The sequence below is a fragment of the Acinonyx jubatus genome, chromosome B4, assembly GCF_027475565.1.
Source record: "Acinonyx jubatus isolate Ajub_Pintada_27869175 chromosome B4, VMU_Ajub_asm_v1.0, whole genome shotgun sequence".
Classification (NCBI taxonomy): Eukaryota; Metazoa; Chordata; class Mammalia; order Carnivora; family Felidae; genus Acinonyx; species Acinonyx jubatus.
This window is the reverse complement of record NC_069387.1, coordinates 87966253-87987108: the sequence shown is the minus strand read 5'-3', so window position 1 is coordinate 87987108 and position 20856 is coordinate 87966253. Positions and strand designations below refer to the sequence as shown.

The following is a 20856-nucleotide window of genomic DNA, read 5'->3' as shown; positions in this document are numbered from 1 at the left end:
AATCCTGATAATATATGTATACTTACCTATCATTGGCTATAAGGGATAAGTCTATCCAAGAGACATAAGCCCCAACTACCTCAAGGCACTGACACGTCACTTCTGAATTAGTATACTGATAATTTTGTAAGATTTGGTACCATGATTCCACTAAGTTTGGAATGCACTGCTCCCTCATGGTATCTTTTATTAGAGTATTCCTACGAGCCTCCTGAAAAACAAAATAAAACATCTTATGCATCGAGTAGATTACCACACAAAATAATTTTTGACATCTGAATAGTTACACAAATTTCCTCACTACTAAACTTCCAGACTTGTTAACACATTCCCTGCCACTGTTTTCTATTTCTCAACTCTAAAATCATATCCTGTGATTCTTTTAATTTCCTTTTACTGTTGCATTCCACAGCGCCAGATTTCTTACTAGACACAAACCATAGGGGCGCCAGGATGGCTCAGTCAGTTAAATCAACTTTGGCTCAGGTCATGATCTCATGGCTTGTGAGTTCGAGCCGTGCATTGGGCTCTGTGCTGACAGCTCAGGGCCTGGAGCCTGCTTTGGATTCTGTGACTCCCTCTCTCTCTGCCCCTCCCCTGCTCATGTTCTGTTTCTCTCTCTCTCTCTCACAAATAAACATTAAAAAAAATTTTTTTAATAAAAAAACCCAACTATAAATAAGCATTACTTAGAAATCTAAAGCATATGATAAAAGGTACTTGTCAATATTATACAAACATGATTATTTAACCTACGTAAGAGTGGAAATTTGTTTTTAATTAAAATTTTTTTGAGTATAGTTGACTTACAATGACTTACAATATTACATTAGTTTCAGGTATACAACATAGTGAATCAACATCTTTATACATTCTGCAGGAATGTTAATAATTTAAATGCATAATAACCTTTACAGTTTTAAGTATTTCTGACATATGACTTTAAATTATTTTACACATTTGAATCAAGCAATTTTCTTTAATGTTTATTTATTTTTGAGATAGAGAGGGGCAGAGGGAGAGGGACACAGAGGATCTGCACTATAGTGCAGAGCCCAATATGGGGCTCAAACTCACAAACCGTGAGATAATGACCTGAGCCAAAGTCGGACATTTAACTGACTGATCCACCCAGATACTCCTGAATCAAGCAATTTCTATTGTGTCCTTTAAGAAGAAGGTGAAGGGTGCCTGGGTGGCTCAGTCAGTTAAGTGTCCAACATTGGCTCAAGTAGTGATCTCACAGTTCATGGGTTCAAGCCCCATGTTGGCTCTGTGCTAAGAGCTCAGAGCCTGGACTGCTTCAGATTCTGTGTTTCTCTCTCTCAAAAATAAATAAATATTAAAAAAAAAAAAAAAAAAGAATAAGGAGAAAGTGCGGTGCCTGGGTAGCTCAATCAGTTAAGCCTCTTACTCTTGATTTTGGCTCAGGTCATGATGTTGCGGTTTTTTTGTGAGATCAAGACCTGTGTCAAGCTGTGCACTGACATCACGGAGCCTGCTTGGATTCTCTCTTCTCTCTCTGCCCTTCCCTGCCCACGTGCTCTCAAAATAAATAAACCATTAAAAAAAAGTGAAAGAATAAGGAGAAAAGTTATATCAGATAATGAAGAAATAAAGACTAAGGTGATGGGCTGTGTAATGGAGAATACAGAATAAAGGGCACAGATTGATAAGCAACGATACCTCCTCACTAACTATATAGCAGGAGTTAATACAGACGGCATTGCTTCAAAAATTCCTAAGAGAACCAATTTGTGTACTTCATTGGAGAAAGTACTTGCCTCATTACAAAACAAATGAACAAAAAAACCCAAAACCACCAAAAAAACAAAAACCAAAAAAAAAAAAAAACCAAACAACCCTCTAAAGTAATACTCTAATTTCAACATACACTTGGGGGAAAAAGCCAGTTCAAGTTCCTTTGTAGAACAAAATTAAAAATGGGTGAATTTATAATCATTGCAAAAATTTGGGGATACCTGGCTGGCTCAATTGGAAGAGCATACAACTCTTGATCTTGGGGATGTTTGAGCCCCATCTTGAATGTAGAGATTACTAAAATAAATAACTGAAGAAAAAAAAAAAAAGAAGAAAGAAAGAAAAAGAAAAGAAAACGTGTCTCCAGGGATGCCTGGGTGGCTCAGTGTGTTAAGCATCTGACTTCAGCTCAGGTCATGATCTTACAGTCCATGGGTTTGAGCCCCATGTCAGGATCCGTACTGACAGCTCAGAGCCTGGAGCCCAGTTCAGATTCTGTGTCTCCCTCTCTCTCTGCCCTTCCCCTGCTTGCACTCTGTCTCAAAAATAAACGTTAAAAAAAATTTTTTTTTTAATTAAAAAAAAAAGACAATGTGTCTCTGAATAAAAGAGACATCCCACTCTTTTTTTATTATGTGCCCATCACCTCCTACAAAATCTTCATTAAAAACTAACAATTACAGGCACTTGGGTGGCTCAGTTGGTTGAGCATCCAACTCTTGATTTCAGCTCAGGTCATGATCTCACGGTCTTGGGACTGAGCCCTGCATTGGGCTCAGCACAGAGCCTGCATGGGATTCTTTCTCTCTCCCTGTCTGCCCCTCTTGCGCTCATGAACTGGATTCTCTCACACATGCTCTCTCTTTCAAAATGGATAAACTTAAAAAAAATCAACTAACAATTAATGGGAAGTTACTTGCCTCTGATGTATGCACCACATCACGATCCACCAACTCTGAATCAATTGCCATGAGGATTCGGAGGTACAGATCTACTCCCCTTGGATTTAGGTCCACTACTGAGAGAATGTCAAAAAAAAACTTGGGCCATCTAGTGAGATATTCTGTAACAAAAAGCAAGGCGAAGACTTGGGCTGCTTTATTTCGTATAAAGGTCTTCTCTGGTTGGGGATTCAGCATCTGACAAACAGAGAAATTGTCCTTGAAATTAAATGTAAACTGGAAACTCTCATACTGTTTTCCTATTTATCATCGATAGACAAAAACTCACCAAACCCCTACACAGTCTAGATTAGCTATGCAACAAATATGCTTAAAAATTACCAAAGTATTTAAGTGATTACCCAGGTGGAAAACAGTCAAACAAAGATGGTTACTTCTCTTTCTCACACTTTTAGAGAAAAGTTTCACATGTAGAGTTTTATTACTTATTCCTTTTACTAACTGCTTCTCTTCTAGCTGTTTGCTCTTTAAGGAAAATAAAAATTCCACCTACATAACTACTACTTTATATGTTAAGATTAGTTAAAATTAACAAAAAAGAACACAACATGAACAAAAAACTCTAAGATCCCCCCCACCCTTTTTGTAAAGAGGCTGTCCAGGAGGGCTCATGTTTAAAAGTAAACAAAGTATCTGTTTCTGTTAAGTAGTTAAACAACAACAAACTATTTTAAAACCAAGTTTCAACAATGTGTCATGGAAAGCATGACAGTTTCAGTTATTGATATAATTTTAAATTATTGCGAGGCTTTCTTATACCCATGATCTTTGAAATCAGCACTTTCTAAAAGAGCTATGGGATCAAATGGAGGATAAATGTCCAACATTTCTGAGGTAAAATTCTAAACTCTTACAAAACTAAAAATTTAAATATCTGGCAATTTGAGGTAGGGAATAAAATTACTAGTTTACCTGAGCTTGAAGCCAAGAGATGAGCGTCTCCCTAATTAGTTGTTGCTGAACTGTAGTTAGCTCTGAGTATCTGTCCAAAATAGAGAAGAAAAATAGTAACGCCTGTATTTGGTGTCTGTGGTTTAAAAAGTAACAGCCTCATATATTTGAAAGGGAAAATCTATGTAACACTCAATTACTTAAAACTTCCTAAAATAAATTGATAATGCTTCTCATCATGGCTTTAAAGAAAAGACCGGGTGGGCCTGGTAGGCAGTATATCAACCACTGATCTTAGTTTAAGGTTCAGCTCACGTGAAAATAAAATGGTAGCTGTGGAATTTTTCAAATGGAAATATGACTATGTTTTGAGGTCTGTGACTTACAAAATAAAGCGACAGGCAAACTAAGGGTCCTCTGAGCAGCGATTCACTGTTTTCTGCTTAATTGAGGCAGGTTTCTAAATGCAAATGGCCACACTGCCAGTAACCTCTAACAGAGTTATCATGTAGGAAACAGGTTTGCCGTTGCTAGATCTTCTGATTTTTCCAGAGAAGCTTGAAATCTAATTTGTTGTGTGAAATGTCTGGATTTTTTATTGTAACCAATGAAGTCAGTATTTTTAAAACACTTTGGGATAAATCAAAACACATCTATAAACTGGATGTGACTTATGCACTCTCAACCTACAGCTTATGATTTTCCCAGAAAAAAACTAACTTAGAAAATGGTCTCTCCTCACAAATTTCAGAGTCAAAACAGTGAGAAAAGCCTTACTTGTATTTAACTTGATGTTCCAGTACTTGAAAGCAGAAAAACTTTATGTGATCATCACTGAAAAAGAAAAAAGGAAAACCAGGTTAGAACAGAATGAGAGAAAACAAATCAAAAGTAAAATACTAGTGAAACAGCTGAAAAGTTTCTCAAAGGAGACCTTTGGCTTCCTTTCTACCTCTTGATCCCATATATTACACGGATATCCATTTGTTTAGAACTTCAATATTATACAATGCTGAATATTTCCATTAAATCTGATAAGCAAAATGATGACAAAAATTAAGATGCACCTTAAGTATACTGCTTTGCAAACAGAAGGCATTCCCCCTAAATTCTAGATGTTTGGATTCCTGTCACAACTCCTACACTTTACAACAGAAAGGCTAGAATAGGGGTAGAATAACAAATGGTCAAATACCCAGAGATTGATTCAAACAGAGATTAGTAACTGAAATCATACTTAAAATTCAACCCTAGACAACTCCATTGCACCAAATCCAAAACGAGCAGTGTCACCCGGACTGGTAGTTCAGCCTCAAAATTTCATGCAGAAAACCAAGTTACAGATACACTGCCCTTGTAAGAAGGGAGCAAAAATCAGTTATCTACCAATTTTCTACTCTCAAGGGTCTCTCTAGGGGTGATGCAGAGCTGCATTGAGTCAACTACAATCTCTAACAAAATCCGGTTAGAGAACAACTGGGGTGCCTAGGTGGCTCAGTCGATTAAAGTGTTCAAGTGGGTTTCAGCTCAGGTCAAATGATCTTGCGGTTCGTGAGTTCGAGTCTCCCATAGGGCTCTGCGGTGGCAGGGCGGAGCATGCTTGGGATTCTCTCTCCCTCTCTCTGTCCCACCCCTGCTCTCAACTCTCTCTCTCTCAAAATAAATAAATAAACAAAGCAAAACCAAAAATACCAGCAATAACAACAATCTGTTCATCTAGTGTAGTTTGTCTGGGCCAGCCTTAATCATTGAACAATTTTTCATATCTAAAGCTAACTGGTAAATACAAGAATAGGCAGTATCTTAATTTAGACTACATGAATTAACAAAATAATTTCACACACAAGAAGTTGAAACAATCTTTTAATTAAGTTAGGTTTAATTACCACCTCTTCTGAGAACTTAAGGTTTCTATTCTTACCATGGATGACACTGAAGCCTTAACTGAACTATAAAAGACTTAGGTTTCCACTGAAAAATATACTACAGAAATCCTTTTAAAAGCCAGATCTTATATCCTCTAAGGCATACAGATGTTCTCGAAATAAACTCTTACGTGGAGTACTTGGTTCCAACCGTCAACGGTGGCAACTCACAGCCACAGCATGTCGACTATGCCAGCTAGAAGCCATCACTAACACCCAGGGGCATCTATTGCCACCAGCAAGTTGTCTGCTTACCCTAAGTCAGCTGGGTTTCCCTACGCCTTACTATGTCAATTGTATGTCTTTTTCAGTTAAGTAACTTAGTTAACCATTATATAAACTAATGAAATGAGTATGAAAGTTCCGATTTTTGTAAAAATTAACCTGAACGCTTTAAAAAGCTTCACAGGAAGTCACACTACAAAAAGGAAAAACCTTAGGACACTAATTCAAAGGGATACATGCATCCCTGTGTTTATAGCAGCACTATTTACAATAGCCAGCCCAAATGTCCACTGAGAGATGAATGCATAAAAGGTGGTATATATACACAATGGAATATTATTCAGCCATAAAAAAGAAAGAAATCTTGCCATTTGTAACGACATGGATGGAGCTAGTGTGTACAATGCTAAGTGAAGTCAGTCACAGAAAGAGAAATACTCTGTGATTTCACTCATATGCAGAATTTAAGAAACAAATGAACAAAGGGGAAAAAATAAAAGCGAGATACATAAATCAAGAAAAAGACTCTTAATTATAGAGAACAAACTGATGATTACCAGAGGGGAGGTGGCTAAGGGAATGGGTTAAATAGGTGATGGGGATTAAGGAGGGCACTTGTCATGATGAGCACAGGGTGATCACTATATTGCACACCTGGAAACAATATAACACTGCATGTTAATTAACTGGAATTAAAATAAAAATTCTTAATAATTTTTTTTTCCTTTTTAAGTTTTCAAAATTTATTTGAGAGAGAGAGCGTATGCCAAGCCAGGGGGAGGAGCAGGGGGTTGGGGGGAGAGGAGAAGAGGGAGGGAGGGAGAGAGAGAAAGAGGGGGGGGGAGGGAGAGGGGGAGACAGGGAGAGAGGGAGGGAGGTGGCGGGAGAGAGAGAGAGGGAGAGAGAAAGAAAGAAAATGAATCTGAAGCAGGCTCCACATCGGCACAGAGCCCGACACAGGACTCAATCCCCCAATCCTGGGATCACAACCTGAGCCAAAATCAAGAACTGGGACACTCAACTGACTGAGCCACTCAGGCACCCCTAAAATAAAATTTTTAAAAAGGGGGCACCTGGCTGGCTCAGTCAGTTAAGTGACTGACTGGCTCAGGTCATCATCTCACTGTTTGTGAATCTGAGCCCCAGGTCAGGTTTTGAGCTGATGGTGCAGACAGCCTGCTTGGGATTCTCTTTCCACCTGTCCCCCACTTGTGCTGTCTCTAAGTGAATAAACAAACAAAAAGAAAAATTAAAAAAATTTTATTATAAAGGGAAAATCCTTCTGCATGTTCGATGTGGGCTAGATAACTAGAAGACTTGGAGAGGTGGGGCTAAGTAAAACATCTAACTTCTTCAATCCACTGGAGATCCAAAGTGGAAACTGTAGAGGATGCATTATAGGTGTGATCAATGTAAGAATGATGAAGCGAATGCTAGTGGCATATACATAAAGGAAAGAGCTTGATTTAATATAAAGAAGCTGGTAAGTGAATGTGTATACACTCTAAATTTTTTGTATACTTTAAATTAAAATAAAAACTTAAGATACATACAATTTATGACTACCTCCTCTGCCAACCTTTTAGAAAACCATCATAAGGAAGTTCTTACTGCACTGTATTCCTGCTGGGATCTGCTATCGGGTGCAAAGCATACGGCAAAAGACAGACTTACTGAAAAGTCAATGCTGAAATGGCCAAATTATTGGTTTACTATTTTTCTCATTTCTACACTGAATGGTTTTCCAAAACACAAGCCATAAAATGTTTTTATGGAAACGTTTTCCAAATACAGGTAAATTTAAGAGTCCTATCAGGTTCACAGAAATTTAAATTCCTCTAAGTCATGCAAATTTTGTTTTAATTACCTGTATGTCCTTTGGGCCAGAGCTTCAGCACACACTTGCCAGGCATCTGGGGAAATCTTTAACTGCTCAAAATAGGCCAGGGCCTGTAAGATTACAAAGCCGAAAACACATGTGGAATGGTCAGTCTCAGTGCCTTACTGATACTAAAATATTCTATGAGTAGCAAACCAAAAACAAATCAGTCCACCTAAAAAAAAAAAAAAAAAAAAGCTAAAATACTGGCTTCTAAGTATGTGCAACTTAGTGATCATTCCTAGAAAAAAGGTTACGTAAAAAGCAAATTCTATTAGTTAGATACTCCTGTTTCCTTACAGCAAAGAAGACAACACAAAAATGCCCTGCAGACCTCCGTGAATAATTAAGAGCATTAAGAGAAAAACCACAAGTGCTTTATCAAGTGCTGTGTTCCTGAGGTATATGTAATTATAAAATGGTACATAAAGGGCATTTTTCCTATTTAATAGCAAATATGCTATTAAAGAGGTGATTACAAAATTAGAGTCCAATTACATGATATGAATTTTGGAAAAGTACTAACAATTGAAAAGCTTTAGGAAATGTTTTGTATTTCTCTGCTTGAGAATTCAGGGCTTTGTTCAAAAGTATAGTCAAGATGGATGAAGCACCAAGTCCATGTGCTCCTTACTAGATTGCTGGGAAAATGGGAAGGACTTCTGCCACTCTTCCATTAGCCTGTTTCAACTGGCATCAACAACAGATACAGATGTCATGTAGGACAATGGACAAATAGTAATGCTAGTGAGCTGTGAAAAGTACCTCAAACAGCCAAGAAAATAACACAAAAACAGTGCTAGATAATTTTAAAGCTGATATAAACCTTGAAATGACTGATATAAACCTTGAAATGACGTAGAAAGAACATTACGTAATACAGGAACCTAATTTTAATTAGTAAATATTTTTAAAGCTATGGTTTGTGCTCCAATAGTGATGAAATAAATTGTATAGGTCTTGATCAGCAATCAAAAAAATGACACAATATCAGTACACTGCACATATTATGTTGCGTAAATTGTCTTGTTACAGATATGAGTACATGTGTGTGTATATATATGTGTGTACATGTGTATACTATGTATATATATATATATACATACACACATGTGTATATATGTACACACATATATACATACACACAGTATACACGTGTAAAAAATATATTTACTTGGGGCACCTGGGTGGCTTAGTCGGTTAAACATCCGACTTTGGCTCAGGTCATGGTCTCGCAGCTCGTGGGTTCAAGCTCCACGTCGGGCTCTGTGCTGACAGCTCGGAGCCTGGAGCCTGCTTTAGATTCTATGTTTCCCTCTCTCTCTGCCCATCCCCCACGCATGTTGTCTCTGTCTCTCAAAAATGAATAAATGTTAAAAAAATTTTTTTTAAATAAATATTTATTCATATATGTCTGTACACACACACATACACACAATCAAGATGTAAAATTTTTCCTTTAGGTTAGAGGTTTAAAAAAAAAGCCAAAAAGCTACCATATTTAAGTGATATTCTTTTATTATAATTGTATCAGTGAGGGATTAGGGAATGGGTTTTCATATGTGGTCTCACTGGCTGCTCCCACAAGTATAAATAATGGCTCTCTTTGAAAATTAAGACCAGAAGAACCCAGGCTGCTGCAAAGAATCTAGTTCAGTTGTTGTCTAACAATATTCCATGAAACGTTGGGTTTCCTTTAGGAACATTTATTGTCCCATTTAAGGACAAGGTGGAAGTCAATCATGTATGTTGCATTACCACGTAATGTATCACTTACCAAAAAAAAAGGCGGGGGGGATTCAGTATATCACTGACCTACCAGTTTCCTTAACTAGTAAGTTTTAAGCCAAAGACAGCGATTCCATTAAAAAAGTGAAAATAATTTGAAAGTTTCCAGTTTTTAACTGAAGTCTTTTAACTCTGAATCCATGCATTACCAACATTTTAAAATAAAATTTTGTGGCAATGATGAACAAGTCAAAGCTTTTATCACCTATTTCTTTTATTTCATACCTTTTTTCTAATGCTCTAGATTGCTGCTTCTAAGTGGCAACAGAGGCACTTCAGCTACTGCCCCTGTAGAAAAACAGAACTATAGCCAGACAACTAAGAAATGGGGTTGGCACACAGTTATCTTACAATCAAACTGAATTAGTGTCCCAACTACTCATTTCCAGCATCAGAACTATTAGAACTCACTTTCTTTAAGATTCCTTCTTTTTTATCCTAATTAATTCCATTACTCAGGATGGCTTAAGGGGATCAAATTAAACCCGAATTTGGATGCTTAATATATGCCTATGACTGATGGAACTCAATTTTAATGATAAAAACATAACTTTATATTAAAACTACTAACAATGCATTAGGTTTACTTCTCCAAAAAATAAAATAATTACACATTTAAAAAATGTGTTGGGAGAGGGTACCTGGGTGGTTTGGTCTGTTAAGCATCTGACTTAGGCTCAGGTCATGACCTCTCAGTTTGTGGGTTTGAGCCCTGCTTCAGGCTCTGCTGACAGCTCAGAGCCTGATGCCTGCTGAGGATTCTGTCTCTGTTTCTCTCCACCCCTCCCCCGCTCACACTCCATCTCTCTTTCTCTCAAATATAAATAAGCATTTAAAAAAACTTTTTTAATCTGTTGGATTGTGGTATTTAATAAAAAATGAATAATTTCCAAAAGGGATCATAAAATAAAATAACACAAAAGACTATAATAACAAATTCTAAAAGGCTTTTAATCATAGCCATACAATACCAAGGTAAACATCTATGATACTTCAACTATGTGACTAAGGGTTTGAAGGTAAGGCAGCTTAAACTCCTGTGGAAAGAAATTTGTCTACACAGAGAAAACATAATTTTAAATGTCTTTTGATGTCCTAACTAGTTTGTTAGGTATCTTGTAACTAGCCAGATATTTAAATCTCAATTCCTGTTATTGCCCTCAATGTGGAGGGCTTGTTACTTATTCAACAGCAGAGGCATGAAACCATATTAGAAACTACTTGAGATTTTTTTTTTACTACGAAGAAAATTCTGCTTAAAAGCACAACAAAAACTGCAATACTATTTAGTGAGATTGTTAACCTCATTTAGCTCATTTGTAAAAAATATCCTTTGCTATGAGAAGTGGAAAGAGAAAATGATTCTCCTTCCACTTACCCTATACTTCAAAACACCCACATCTTTAACAAATGTAATTATAGGCTTGCTCTTTAGATTCTTCTTTTATCATTCAGCTATAGCCATGATTACAGGTGTAGCCTACATTATATTTAATTGTCCAAATATCCCAGCGCCCCATGGATTCCTTGTCATCTGACCATTTTAATGTAACCTAAGACATAGCATATTCTAACTGCTAATTTACATGTCTGCCTGGACTAAATAACAAGGATGTTAAGTATCATTAACATCAGACCAAGCCAGGCAATAGAAAGATAAAATACGCATGTCTGTCACTATGGAAAAGTTCTTCGAAGAGTCTTTGCATTACAACTTTTAAACTAAATAGAAACAATGACTGATGTGACATAAAGAGCTGCCTTGAATCACACATGGGATTTCAATACTTGTTAAACCAACTTTTAAAACACAAATCACAATGCTGTTTGTATATTCAGAATATATTCAAGTACATCAAATCTGTCTCCATTTTCTACTCAAATGAAATCTTCATCATCAGATGTATTTTTTTTTTAATTCAAGTCCTCTAATGCAAATCTGTAGTAACCTTTAAAAAATGATTAAGCTGACTTAACTTACCCTTTGTCTGAAGTCTGAATCAGCATTTGGATTTAGCCCTAAAAGAGCCTGTTCATCCATTCCTGCTGCTATTCTTGGAGTTTTCTGATTACAATAGGCGTGCCCTCTGATCCCACAGAAGAATCCACAAACATCTGCACACACACACACACAAAGTTGAAAGAAAACATTTGATAAACAAAATTAAGGCTTATCCAGAATATCACAAGTGGATAACATTATGCAAAGAAGTTTAAATGTTAAAAGAACTTTTGAAAACTATCCAAAATTACAACTAAAGGAGCCTGTCTTAGAAGAAATACTAAATACTCCACAAATGTGTAATTTCTAAAAATCTAACATATCACTGATGTTCTCAAATTTTTCTTTAAGATCATGAATATAGGAAGTAACTCATCTCTAAACAGAAGTATCTAATTTATGCAATATTATTACCTCCAGTACTTAAAAGTACAACTGTGTGACTACACCAAAAAATGACAAGCCTAGATTATCTTATTATACTAATTTGCCCCTTTCCATTTGTCAATATCACAAACCTTAAAAAAAATACAGAACTCAGAATGGCTAAATAGTGACCTCAGAGTTCAATATCCTTACTGGAGTGTCTACCAAGTACTTCAAGAGAAGTCAAATGAAAGAGAAGTGGAAGAGTGAAAAACCAGGCATTTAACTTTTAAACAACAGACTCTCTTGACAGCCACTTTTAGAAATGTTATTTCACAAAACATTTTTTAATAGTAGCTATAAAAATTGATAAAGAACTTAATCCTGACTAGTCTTAAGAATATTTAGTCTCTGGAAAGCAATGCACTTTTTCACAATATGGTCTAACGTTCTCAAATAAGAATATGATTAAGTCCCAAAAGGCTACTTGGTTTTTGATACCATGTAGTTGAGGAAACAAGGAACAAATTCTAAATGATGTGAAAATCACATTTATCCTCTCAATACCTATGAGGTAGAAAAACCAGGACTACTGCTCACATAAAAAGGCTGTAGGGCTTTTTTTTTTGGGGGGGGGGGGTGTTTTAATTATCATAAACCAAAGAGAAAATCAGAGCCTAAAGAAACCAAGAGACTAAAGGCCTGGGATGGGGGTGCACAGCCTTTCTGGGAGTGGTGAGGCCAGGATCTGATCTAGGTTAGAGGACCCCAACTACAATATGCTTTTCTGTCTTCCCCAGGGCCTGCCTGAAACAAATGATAAATCGGGTTATGTGCTGAGAACCCTTGGAGAGTAAAGTCCAGCCCTTTCTTATTTCTAGATACTTGCAGACTACAGCAAGGCAGTGTAGCCCCCCCACCCCCCGCCCTCAGGATTAAGGTGCACACACTTTTGAATGACTATTCTTCAGCTGAACCCAGCAAGGCCAGTGGTATTTGGCCTTTCATCTTTGCACTCACTGCTCTTTTCTTGTTACTTTGTTAACCCCTGCCTGTCCTTCAAAACTCAGCTTAGATGTCACCTCTTTCCAGAAAACTTCTTTGACCCCTATTGTCCAATTCTCCTAAACTGGATTAAACGCCCCTCTTAAGTGCTGATATGTTGTCGCTGCCTCCTTGTTTTCTCTCCATAATCTTGAAGGGAAAGAACTGTCTCAAATATTCACCATTATGCCTCTAAGACATAGTAGAACATAGGCTTTGGGTTTGGAAATACCTGGATTTGTACCCCAATCTAGTAATTTTCAAACTAGGGCCACATGGACAACTAGGAAATCTGAAAAAGACAGCTCTTTCTATGAAGTGGGAAAGAGACCATCTACCTCATAAAGCTGTTAAGACTTCAATGAGATAAGACATGTAAAGCATGCCTGGCACATAGTGGGCCCTCAACAGGTTATTTAGAATTCAGAGCTTGCCACAGGAAGGGGACTACTTGGAGTAGTCTAGATTTATCCTATACTAAAAAATGGGCATGTGAACAGATTGGAAAACACAGGTTTTCTTCCCTCACCCCTGCAAAAATGAAAAGAAAATTTAATGATTCCTTGGAAAACTGCATACTCAGAAAATCTGAGTTTCTGTGAATTCCGTATTAAAAAGTCCTATAAAATCATCTTGAGTTTAGGGAAAACTGCTTAAGCTGGGTCACTTTAGTTCTATCAAGCGAAACAGCACTGGTCTTAAAAAACTGGCCAATAAATAACCTAAGGAAACATAAACTTGTTACCGTTGTCGGTACAGAAAGAATCCCCCACAGAGAGGCTCTTGGATAAAAATCAATATGCAGTGGAACATAAATAAGCATAAAATGGTAAATTACCTATATGTGTGTGCCAAGAACTGAAAAGTTACAACCTGTGCGAAAAGGTAACCATTCCCTCAATTAAAGGTTGTGCATGAACACTTAATGTTCTAACAAGCCACGGACGTGCAGGCTTACACATTTGTTACAATGCGATAAACATATCAATTACGCATCTAGCAAATGTTGTGGAGGGAAGCAAGCAACATACTTAAAATACTGAGCCCTAACTTTTCCTTGATAGCCATTAAAAAAAAAAAAAAACAATCTGGGAAAGTTCCTCCACACCTACTAAAGACTGTTCAAAGACCAGGACTGAATCTTTCCAGTCTTTTACTACCACACTGACAAGTCGCTTTAATAAAACGTAACTTCCCCCAGTAACAACTAATTAGCACTTTCAAAAAGTACTTGTTTCTTCTGGTTATAGGGAAACATCACGCTTGTCTACTCCTGCAGAACTGTGAAGGGAAGAGAAGAAATGGCGTGTCTGTGCTGGCAAAATTACTACACAGAAATACTACTTTTCTCCTTTTTGTCCTGGGGCTGGGGGGTGGGCAGCGAAGCAAGTTTGAGGTCTCCGCAGTTGAAACTGGCAGGACACACTATTACAAATGAGGCTGGCCACCTTTAGTACATCACGGGCCACAGATGAAGCCGACCCTCCTCGGCCGGCCTTGCCCCCTCCTCCCCCACCCCGTCCCTCCCCGAAAGGAGCCTCGTGGCAACTCGGGTGATGAAACACCGGGCAACGGGCGGCCACGCACTCGGGACGCGCTCCGCGGCGACGGCCGCGGTTCGTACCCACCCCCACCCAGTCCGCCCAGCCTTGGGGCGCACCTCCCTGGACGGCCCCCGACCCGCACCCCAACCCCGGCGTGGGGGCTCCCCGGGCCAGTCCGCCCAGGCAACTTCCCCGCATTCCCGAGCGGACCGAGGTGGATCCGGGTCCCGCCGCCCCCAAGCTCCGAGTCACCTTCCCTATCACTCCATCCCGCCTCCCCGCCTGCACTCCCGAGGGCTGGTCAGCGGAGCGGAGCGACGCTGCACGCAGGGAGCGGGGAGAGCGGCCCTCGTCCTTGTCGCCGTCGTCCTCCGCCACGGCCGCAGCGCTAATGCCGGAGACAGAGCTGGCTGGGGCCGCGCGCCGCTCCGCGTCCCCTGACGCCTTCTCTTGCGTGGCGCCGGACCGGCAACCTAGCAAGCAGGCGGGCGGGGTCGGCGCCCCAGGAAGGGAAAGAGCGCGAGGGGCCGGCTAACGCCGCCGCCGCCTCCGTCGCCGCTGAGTCAGCGCGAAGCGCGCTCCCCGCGTCGGCGCCGCGCGGGCCAGCTCCAGCAGCCTCATGGAGAGTGCAGACGGCAGCCCGCGGGCCCGGGCCGGGAGCCTACAACTCCCGGCATGCACGGGGCAGGCGGCGCTTCCGGGCGCTCGCCGGGCCTGTGGTGCATGCCGGGATGGGGTGTCCGGCGCGAGTCCCTCCCGCGCCGCTGAATCCTGGTGGTCCTAGCCGCAGGGTAGGGCGCGCTTAGCACGCTCCGTAAAGGCCTCTTCAGGTTAGCTGGTGGATTCGAGTGCGGCGCTCCTGAGATCCAGATGACGTGATCCAAACCACATGTGATTCAGTTTAATTGCTCTTCCATGGTCCCACGTGTTTAGCGTCTAGGAGCGTGAGGATCCTCTCAGGGGCGCTGAAAATTCTTAAATTCCACTTGAAACGTACTAATATATTGTCATTCGTGAAAAGGAGAGCATTCTTGGGGAGTTCTGCTCTGCTCGTAGGTTACTTTTCTGGTAGTTACTTCGTTTATTCGGAGGCAGTATTGGTTCCAGCTGCCTAGATTTGAATCCCAGCCACAACCCCAACCTCTCCACCCCACACACTTGTTGACCTCAGTTTCAGGCACTTGACATTTTCTGTGTTTCAGTTTACTCATTTGTAAAATGGGGACAGTAATAATACTGACCTCAAAGGGTTCTTGTGAGTATTCAGTTAATATTTGCTTTTGCACACCATAAGTGCTCACTATTTAGGTTTCATTGTTGATTATTAACTACTGAGTACAGACTAGGCAATAGTCACTCAAACTGAAGTGACAATTTGGGAGGGGAAATTCAAAAGAGATGTATAATAAAATTAACGTAACAACTTAACAGCTACATTTATTTAGTGACCCACTAGGTGCAAGACGCTACACCACTCATATATACAATATTTTCTATCACTGTTGCATCGCGTTTGTAACTTTAAAATGTCCTACAAAGATTCCTGTCCTAGTTCAGCGTATATCTGGAGTTTAGCACATAGGATAATGCTAGCCTGTAGTTAAAACTCAGTAAGTAGATTATTGCATAGATCCTTCTTTACCGGTGTTGGTCAACTATGCACTATGGGGACCTGATACTAATCCTAGTCCAAGTGGCTCCAAAATCTTTAATATGTTTGGTTTATTCCAGTTACCTACTATCTACAGCTTATCTAAAGTTTATCTAGTAATATTGACCCTTTATGGTAGTTCAATAATCTAGGATATAAAGAATCTTTCAATTTTGAAAACTCACATTATTTTGAAACCAATAAAGAAGCAACTATAGGGAGGCAGGCTGGCTAGTTCAGCTGGTAGAGCATGCGACTTGAAGCCCCACATAGGGTGTAGAGATTACTTAAAAATAAAAATTAAAAAAAAAAAAGAAAAAAGAAGCACCTGGTGGAATCTAATTGAGGAGGACCCAAAAGGGTTATTAAATCTGACAACTTTATTTAAAAAAAATATTTTTTTAGTATTTATTTTGAGAGAGAGACAAAGCACAAATGGGGGAGGGGGAGGGACAGAAAGAGAGGAGGGACACAGAATCTGAAGTAGGCTCTGGGCTCTGAGCTGTCACCACAGAACCTGACGTGGGGCTCGAACTCACAGACCAGGAGATCATGACCTGAGCTGAAGGAGGATGCTTAACCGACTGAGCCACTCAGGTGTCCCTAAGTCTGACCACTTTATAGTCTAGTGTTCTCATTTCAGACTAACATAAAATGCCAGTTATCAAAATGTTGATAAATAGGGGCACCTGGGTGGCTCAGTCGATCAAGCAACTGACCCTTGATTTTGGCTTAGGTCATGATCTCACAGTTCGTGAGTTCCAGCCACACATAGGGCTCTGCACTAACAGCAAAGAGCCTGCTTGGGATTCTGTCTCCCTCTCTCTCTGCCTCTCCCCTGCTTGCACTCCCTCTCTCTCTCTCTCAAAAATAAGTATATATTTTTAAATGTTGATAAATAACGCCATCATTATTTTAACTTAAAGCATATATGCTTGCATTAAACAAATCTAAAGCACGTATGCTTGCATTTGGCAGTGTTTTCACAAATTAATTGCCAACATTTTGGAGCATTTATTATGTGGCAGAAACAGGTTTTGTTTTGTTTTTTAAGTTTATTTATCTTGAGAGGAAGAGAGAGTGCTTGTGAGCAAGGGAAGGGAGAGACAGAATCACAAGCAGTCTCCGAGCTGTCAGTGCAGACTCAGGGCTCCATCTCATGAACGATGAGATCATGACCTGAGCCCAGATCCAGAATTGGATGCTTAACTGACTGAGCCACCCAGGTGCCCCTGTGCCTAAAATAGTTTTAAGTGTTCATATGTTAACCCTCACAACAACTCTATGAGGTAGGTACTGTCATTATCCCTATTTTATAGATGAGGAAACTGAAGTACATAAAAGGTAGCAGAGCTGGGATTCAACCCCCCCCCTTCATATGTACAAGAAAGTTATTGCTAGGTGGTGAGATTGCAGAGGATTTTTTTTCTTCCTTGTACATTTTTGTAGTTTTAAAAATCCTCCACAGTGACCAGATAGTATTTTCATAATCAGAAAAACAGTAAAAAAAAAACAACAACCAACCTGACTCTAACAAAAGGAAAAATGAAATTGTTTCATTCACTCTTTGAACATTTATTGAATGCTGTCCCTTATGAAATATTTCCAGATTTTTTTCAACCAGGTTTGTTTAATTTCTCTGATGTTGCTTTTTCTTAACCTCTTTTGTCATGAATATATTTTAATATATTTTGTTTTGTATTAAAATTGTGTGGTTGTCTTACCTATGAGTCAATTCTTGAAGACGGAAAAGTCTTATCTTGATTCTGTGTATGGATAGTAATTTCTCAGTAAATATCTGTGAAATGTATTGAGCTGAATAAAAAATAATACAATTGTGAGCTGCTAACCACAGTGTACTGTGTCAAATTCTGTTCTTCATCTGCTTCATCCCGATGCTTGTTAAGCCCAGTGCCATTGTCATCAAAAGCTCATTCATTCATGATGGGTTTCCTGGCAGAGAAAGAAGTTGGAAAATAGGTCAGGTAAGCTGTCTTTACTGGTCCTAGTGCAATCATTGGTTTCTTTTAGAGGAAGTGGGTGTGTAGCAGGAAGCCTGAGGCAGAAGAGAACATTGAAGCATTATTTAGTAAAAAAAAAAAAAAATGACATTCTTTTGTCTGTGTATATATGTAGATTAGATTTTTTTATCTTGAGCCTTAAAGTTTAAAAAGTTAGGCTAGCATACAACAGAGAAGAATTTGGTATTATTTTGTACATGAGGAACCAAATGACCACATATATACCAAGAAATGACACACTAGTTCAATTTATTTATTTTTTTAAGTTTATTTACTTTTGACAGAGAGCTAGCATGCTTGCATGAGTGGGGGAGGGATCGAGGGAGGGATACAGGGGATCCGAAGCGGGCTTCATGCTCACAGCAGAGCCCGATGCCAGGCTCAAACTCATGAACCATGAGATCATGACTGGAGACAAAGCTGGACGCTCAACTGACTGAGCCATGCAGGCGCCCCTCAGTTCATTTTTAAAACACTTGTATAGTGTTTACTCTGTTCCAGGTACCTGTTATAAAGTACTTTAGAAACATCCTTACATTAATCCTATGGGGTTGGTACTATTACCCTCTTTTCACAGATGGGGAAATTAAGGCACCAAGAAATTAAAGTAACTTGTCCAAGATCATTTAGCTACTCAATGTGAGAGATGAAAATGGAACCCAGGTCATCTGGCTCTACAGTCTTGTGCTCATAACTACTGTCCTTTCACACTAATTGAATTGACCATCCCTCAACCTAAGGCTACTCTGTTCTGGTGAAAGTTCTTCTGGTTAAGATGAGTGCCTCTGGGGATTAGTTCTGGGTAAGTAATGTTCCATTACTTTTGAAAGATTCATCAAGAAACATCTACTAAGCGCTTGATTGCAGCGGAACTGTATTAAATGCTTTTTGAGTTAAGATGGACTTAGAAGATAAAGAGTAATTGCCTATCTCGGATGTATTTTTGTTAATTATCCACATAAAGCTTACCAAAAGATAAGGCAATACAAATACGAAAACATGTGTATAGTGGTTTTAGAATTCATAATTCATTGCATTTGATCCCGACACCAACTTAGTGGGTGGCCAGGCAAGTATTGATAGTTTCATTTTATGGATGATAAAACTGAGGTCCAAAAAAGGTTAAGAGACTTTGCAGAAATCTCACTGATACTGAGCAACGGCGTTCGTGCTGTAATCCAGTTCTCCCGACTCCAAAGCTAGTGATCTTTCCCCTATCTTAACCCCGTTTCCTGCAATCTGAACTTTGTCGTTACCTTGGCAACAGTATAGAACACTAAGTGCCTGGAAACCATGATACTGCTTTTTCTGTGTACAACCAACTCAAAAGTTCCACTGAGGTCACCTTAACCCTTGATCCTTTTGTCAGAATCCCTTCTTCATGTGCTTACCTTCATGTCTGTTAAGTCTAAGAGCCCTTGGCACCAAACAGGCATTTATAATGGGTTTCTCGGCAGATAGATCAGGTATGCTGTCTTTTCTAGTTCTGGTGCAGTCACTCTGTTTCTGTTAGTCCTGAGGATGGAGCAGAAGCCTGACAAACACCAAACAGCAGCTGGCAGTGAGGCCTTTTCCCCTACTTGGGCCTCACATTTCACTTGCCATGTGGTCATTTGCCTCTGAACAGTCTTGTGAGGCAACTATTTGGCAAAGGTAAAAGGCCTTTGCCTTCTGTTGGTTTGAGGCGACAAATTGTTCAGAGTGGTTTAGATAGGGAATAGTCTTTGTTTTAGATGAAACAGCCCATGCTTCTGGGGCTCCCTTTTTACCCAGCTATGAAGTTATGAAGGTTCCAACAGATGTACGAACAGATTCTAAGAAAACTTGGAACGCTAGCTAGGTCATTTATGATTTTGTCAGCAGGTGGCACTTCTCTCCTTAGGCACTAAACACAACCTCTCCAATAAAAGAAATGTTTTCTTTTGTTTTGCTGCTAACCTCAGACTTGGTTAGCCACCCAACCATTTCTCCTCCGTTCCTTTTTTGCAGTGATTTAGTCCACAACACCTGTGTATTTTAATTCGTTTATACTTTTTCAATAAAAGACAAAGTTGCTTACAGCATATAGTATACAACAGTAAAATACGAGGAGAACATGAACTGCAATAAAGAACATACAATTTGATTCTGAGTTGTTGGTGGCTGGAACAAAAATACACATAAACGTGTATCATTTCTTTGGGTTAACGGGCAGGGAGAGAGAATGACTTCCCCAGAATTTGAAATTAAAATGAAAGTTACTACCTAGGGTTATGAGAGGCAGGTGTCTGCTATGCCCTTCTCATCTCACTAACCTAAACCGGTAAGTGATCTGTAAAAACGACTCAGTACTTTTACTGTCGTGCAGCTTCAAAGCTGGGCAATCAGCATTCCTCAACCCCTCGTGTTCCATTTCCTTAAATGCAGGCCTCACCCATTCATTTATCCTACACAGACCGGGCTCCGCCAGTCTACGGGGCTTTGTCCCTGGACACGGGGAACACAAGCATCCCCATTAGGCTCTGGCGTGCCAAATTAACGTATAGGATTTACTTCAGAGAGAGAGCTTTCGATTAGTTGGACAGAAAAGGTGTGTGTTTATACTCATGAAACACTAGAGGACTGTATCAGGCAATGTTATAAGCAAATGCTAAATCCGTGTGGTTGCTCTTAAGAGCGTCCTAGGGGTGTTCTGCCTGTTAAAAAATAAATCGGTAAATTTCCTCTCGTTTCTAACAGAAGAGCAGTTTAAACTTGTGGATTCCGTCATCAGCACAGTCTGTTAGGAACCGCGCGGTCCCCCAGAACTGGGGCAGGC

At 39.6% G+C, this 20856-nt stretch overlaps 1 protein-coding gene across 2 annotated transcripts in view; it reads right to left on the bottom strand.

Annotated features, from left to right (window-relative positions):
• The window catches only part of XPOT (exportin for tRNA), a 36378-nt gene extending 21598 nt beyond the window's left edge, over positions 1 to 14780 (bottom strand). The window contains exons 1-7 of one of the 2 annotated variants that reach the window (XM_027071330.2): positions 14640 to 14780; positions 11413 to 11546; positions 7632 to 7714; positions 4392 to 4448; positions 3636 to 3705; positions 2682 to 2900; positions 27 to 211 (exon numbers count right to left, since the gene is read on the bottom strand). In XM_027071330.2, the coding sequence (XP_026927131.1) occupies positions 27 to 211; positions 2682 to 2900; positions 3636 to 3705; positions 4392 to 4448; positions 7632 to 7714; positions 11413 to 11472 (674 nt within the window). In that variant the 5' untranslated portion in view covers positions 11473 to 11546; positions 14640 to 14780. Of the gene's footprint in view, positions 1 to 26; positions 212 to 2681; positions 2901 to 3635; positions 3706 to 4391; positions 4449 to 7631; positions 7715 to 9656; positions 9720 to 11412; positions 11553 to 14639 lie in introns of those variants that run through there. The other variant, XM_053226452.1, reaches the window with a different exon arrangement.
• Between the last annotated feature and the right edge of the window lie 6076 nt (positions 14781 to 20856).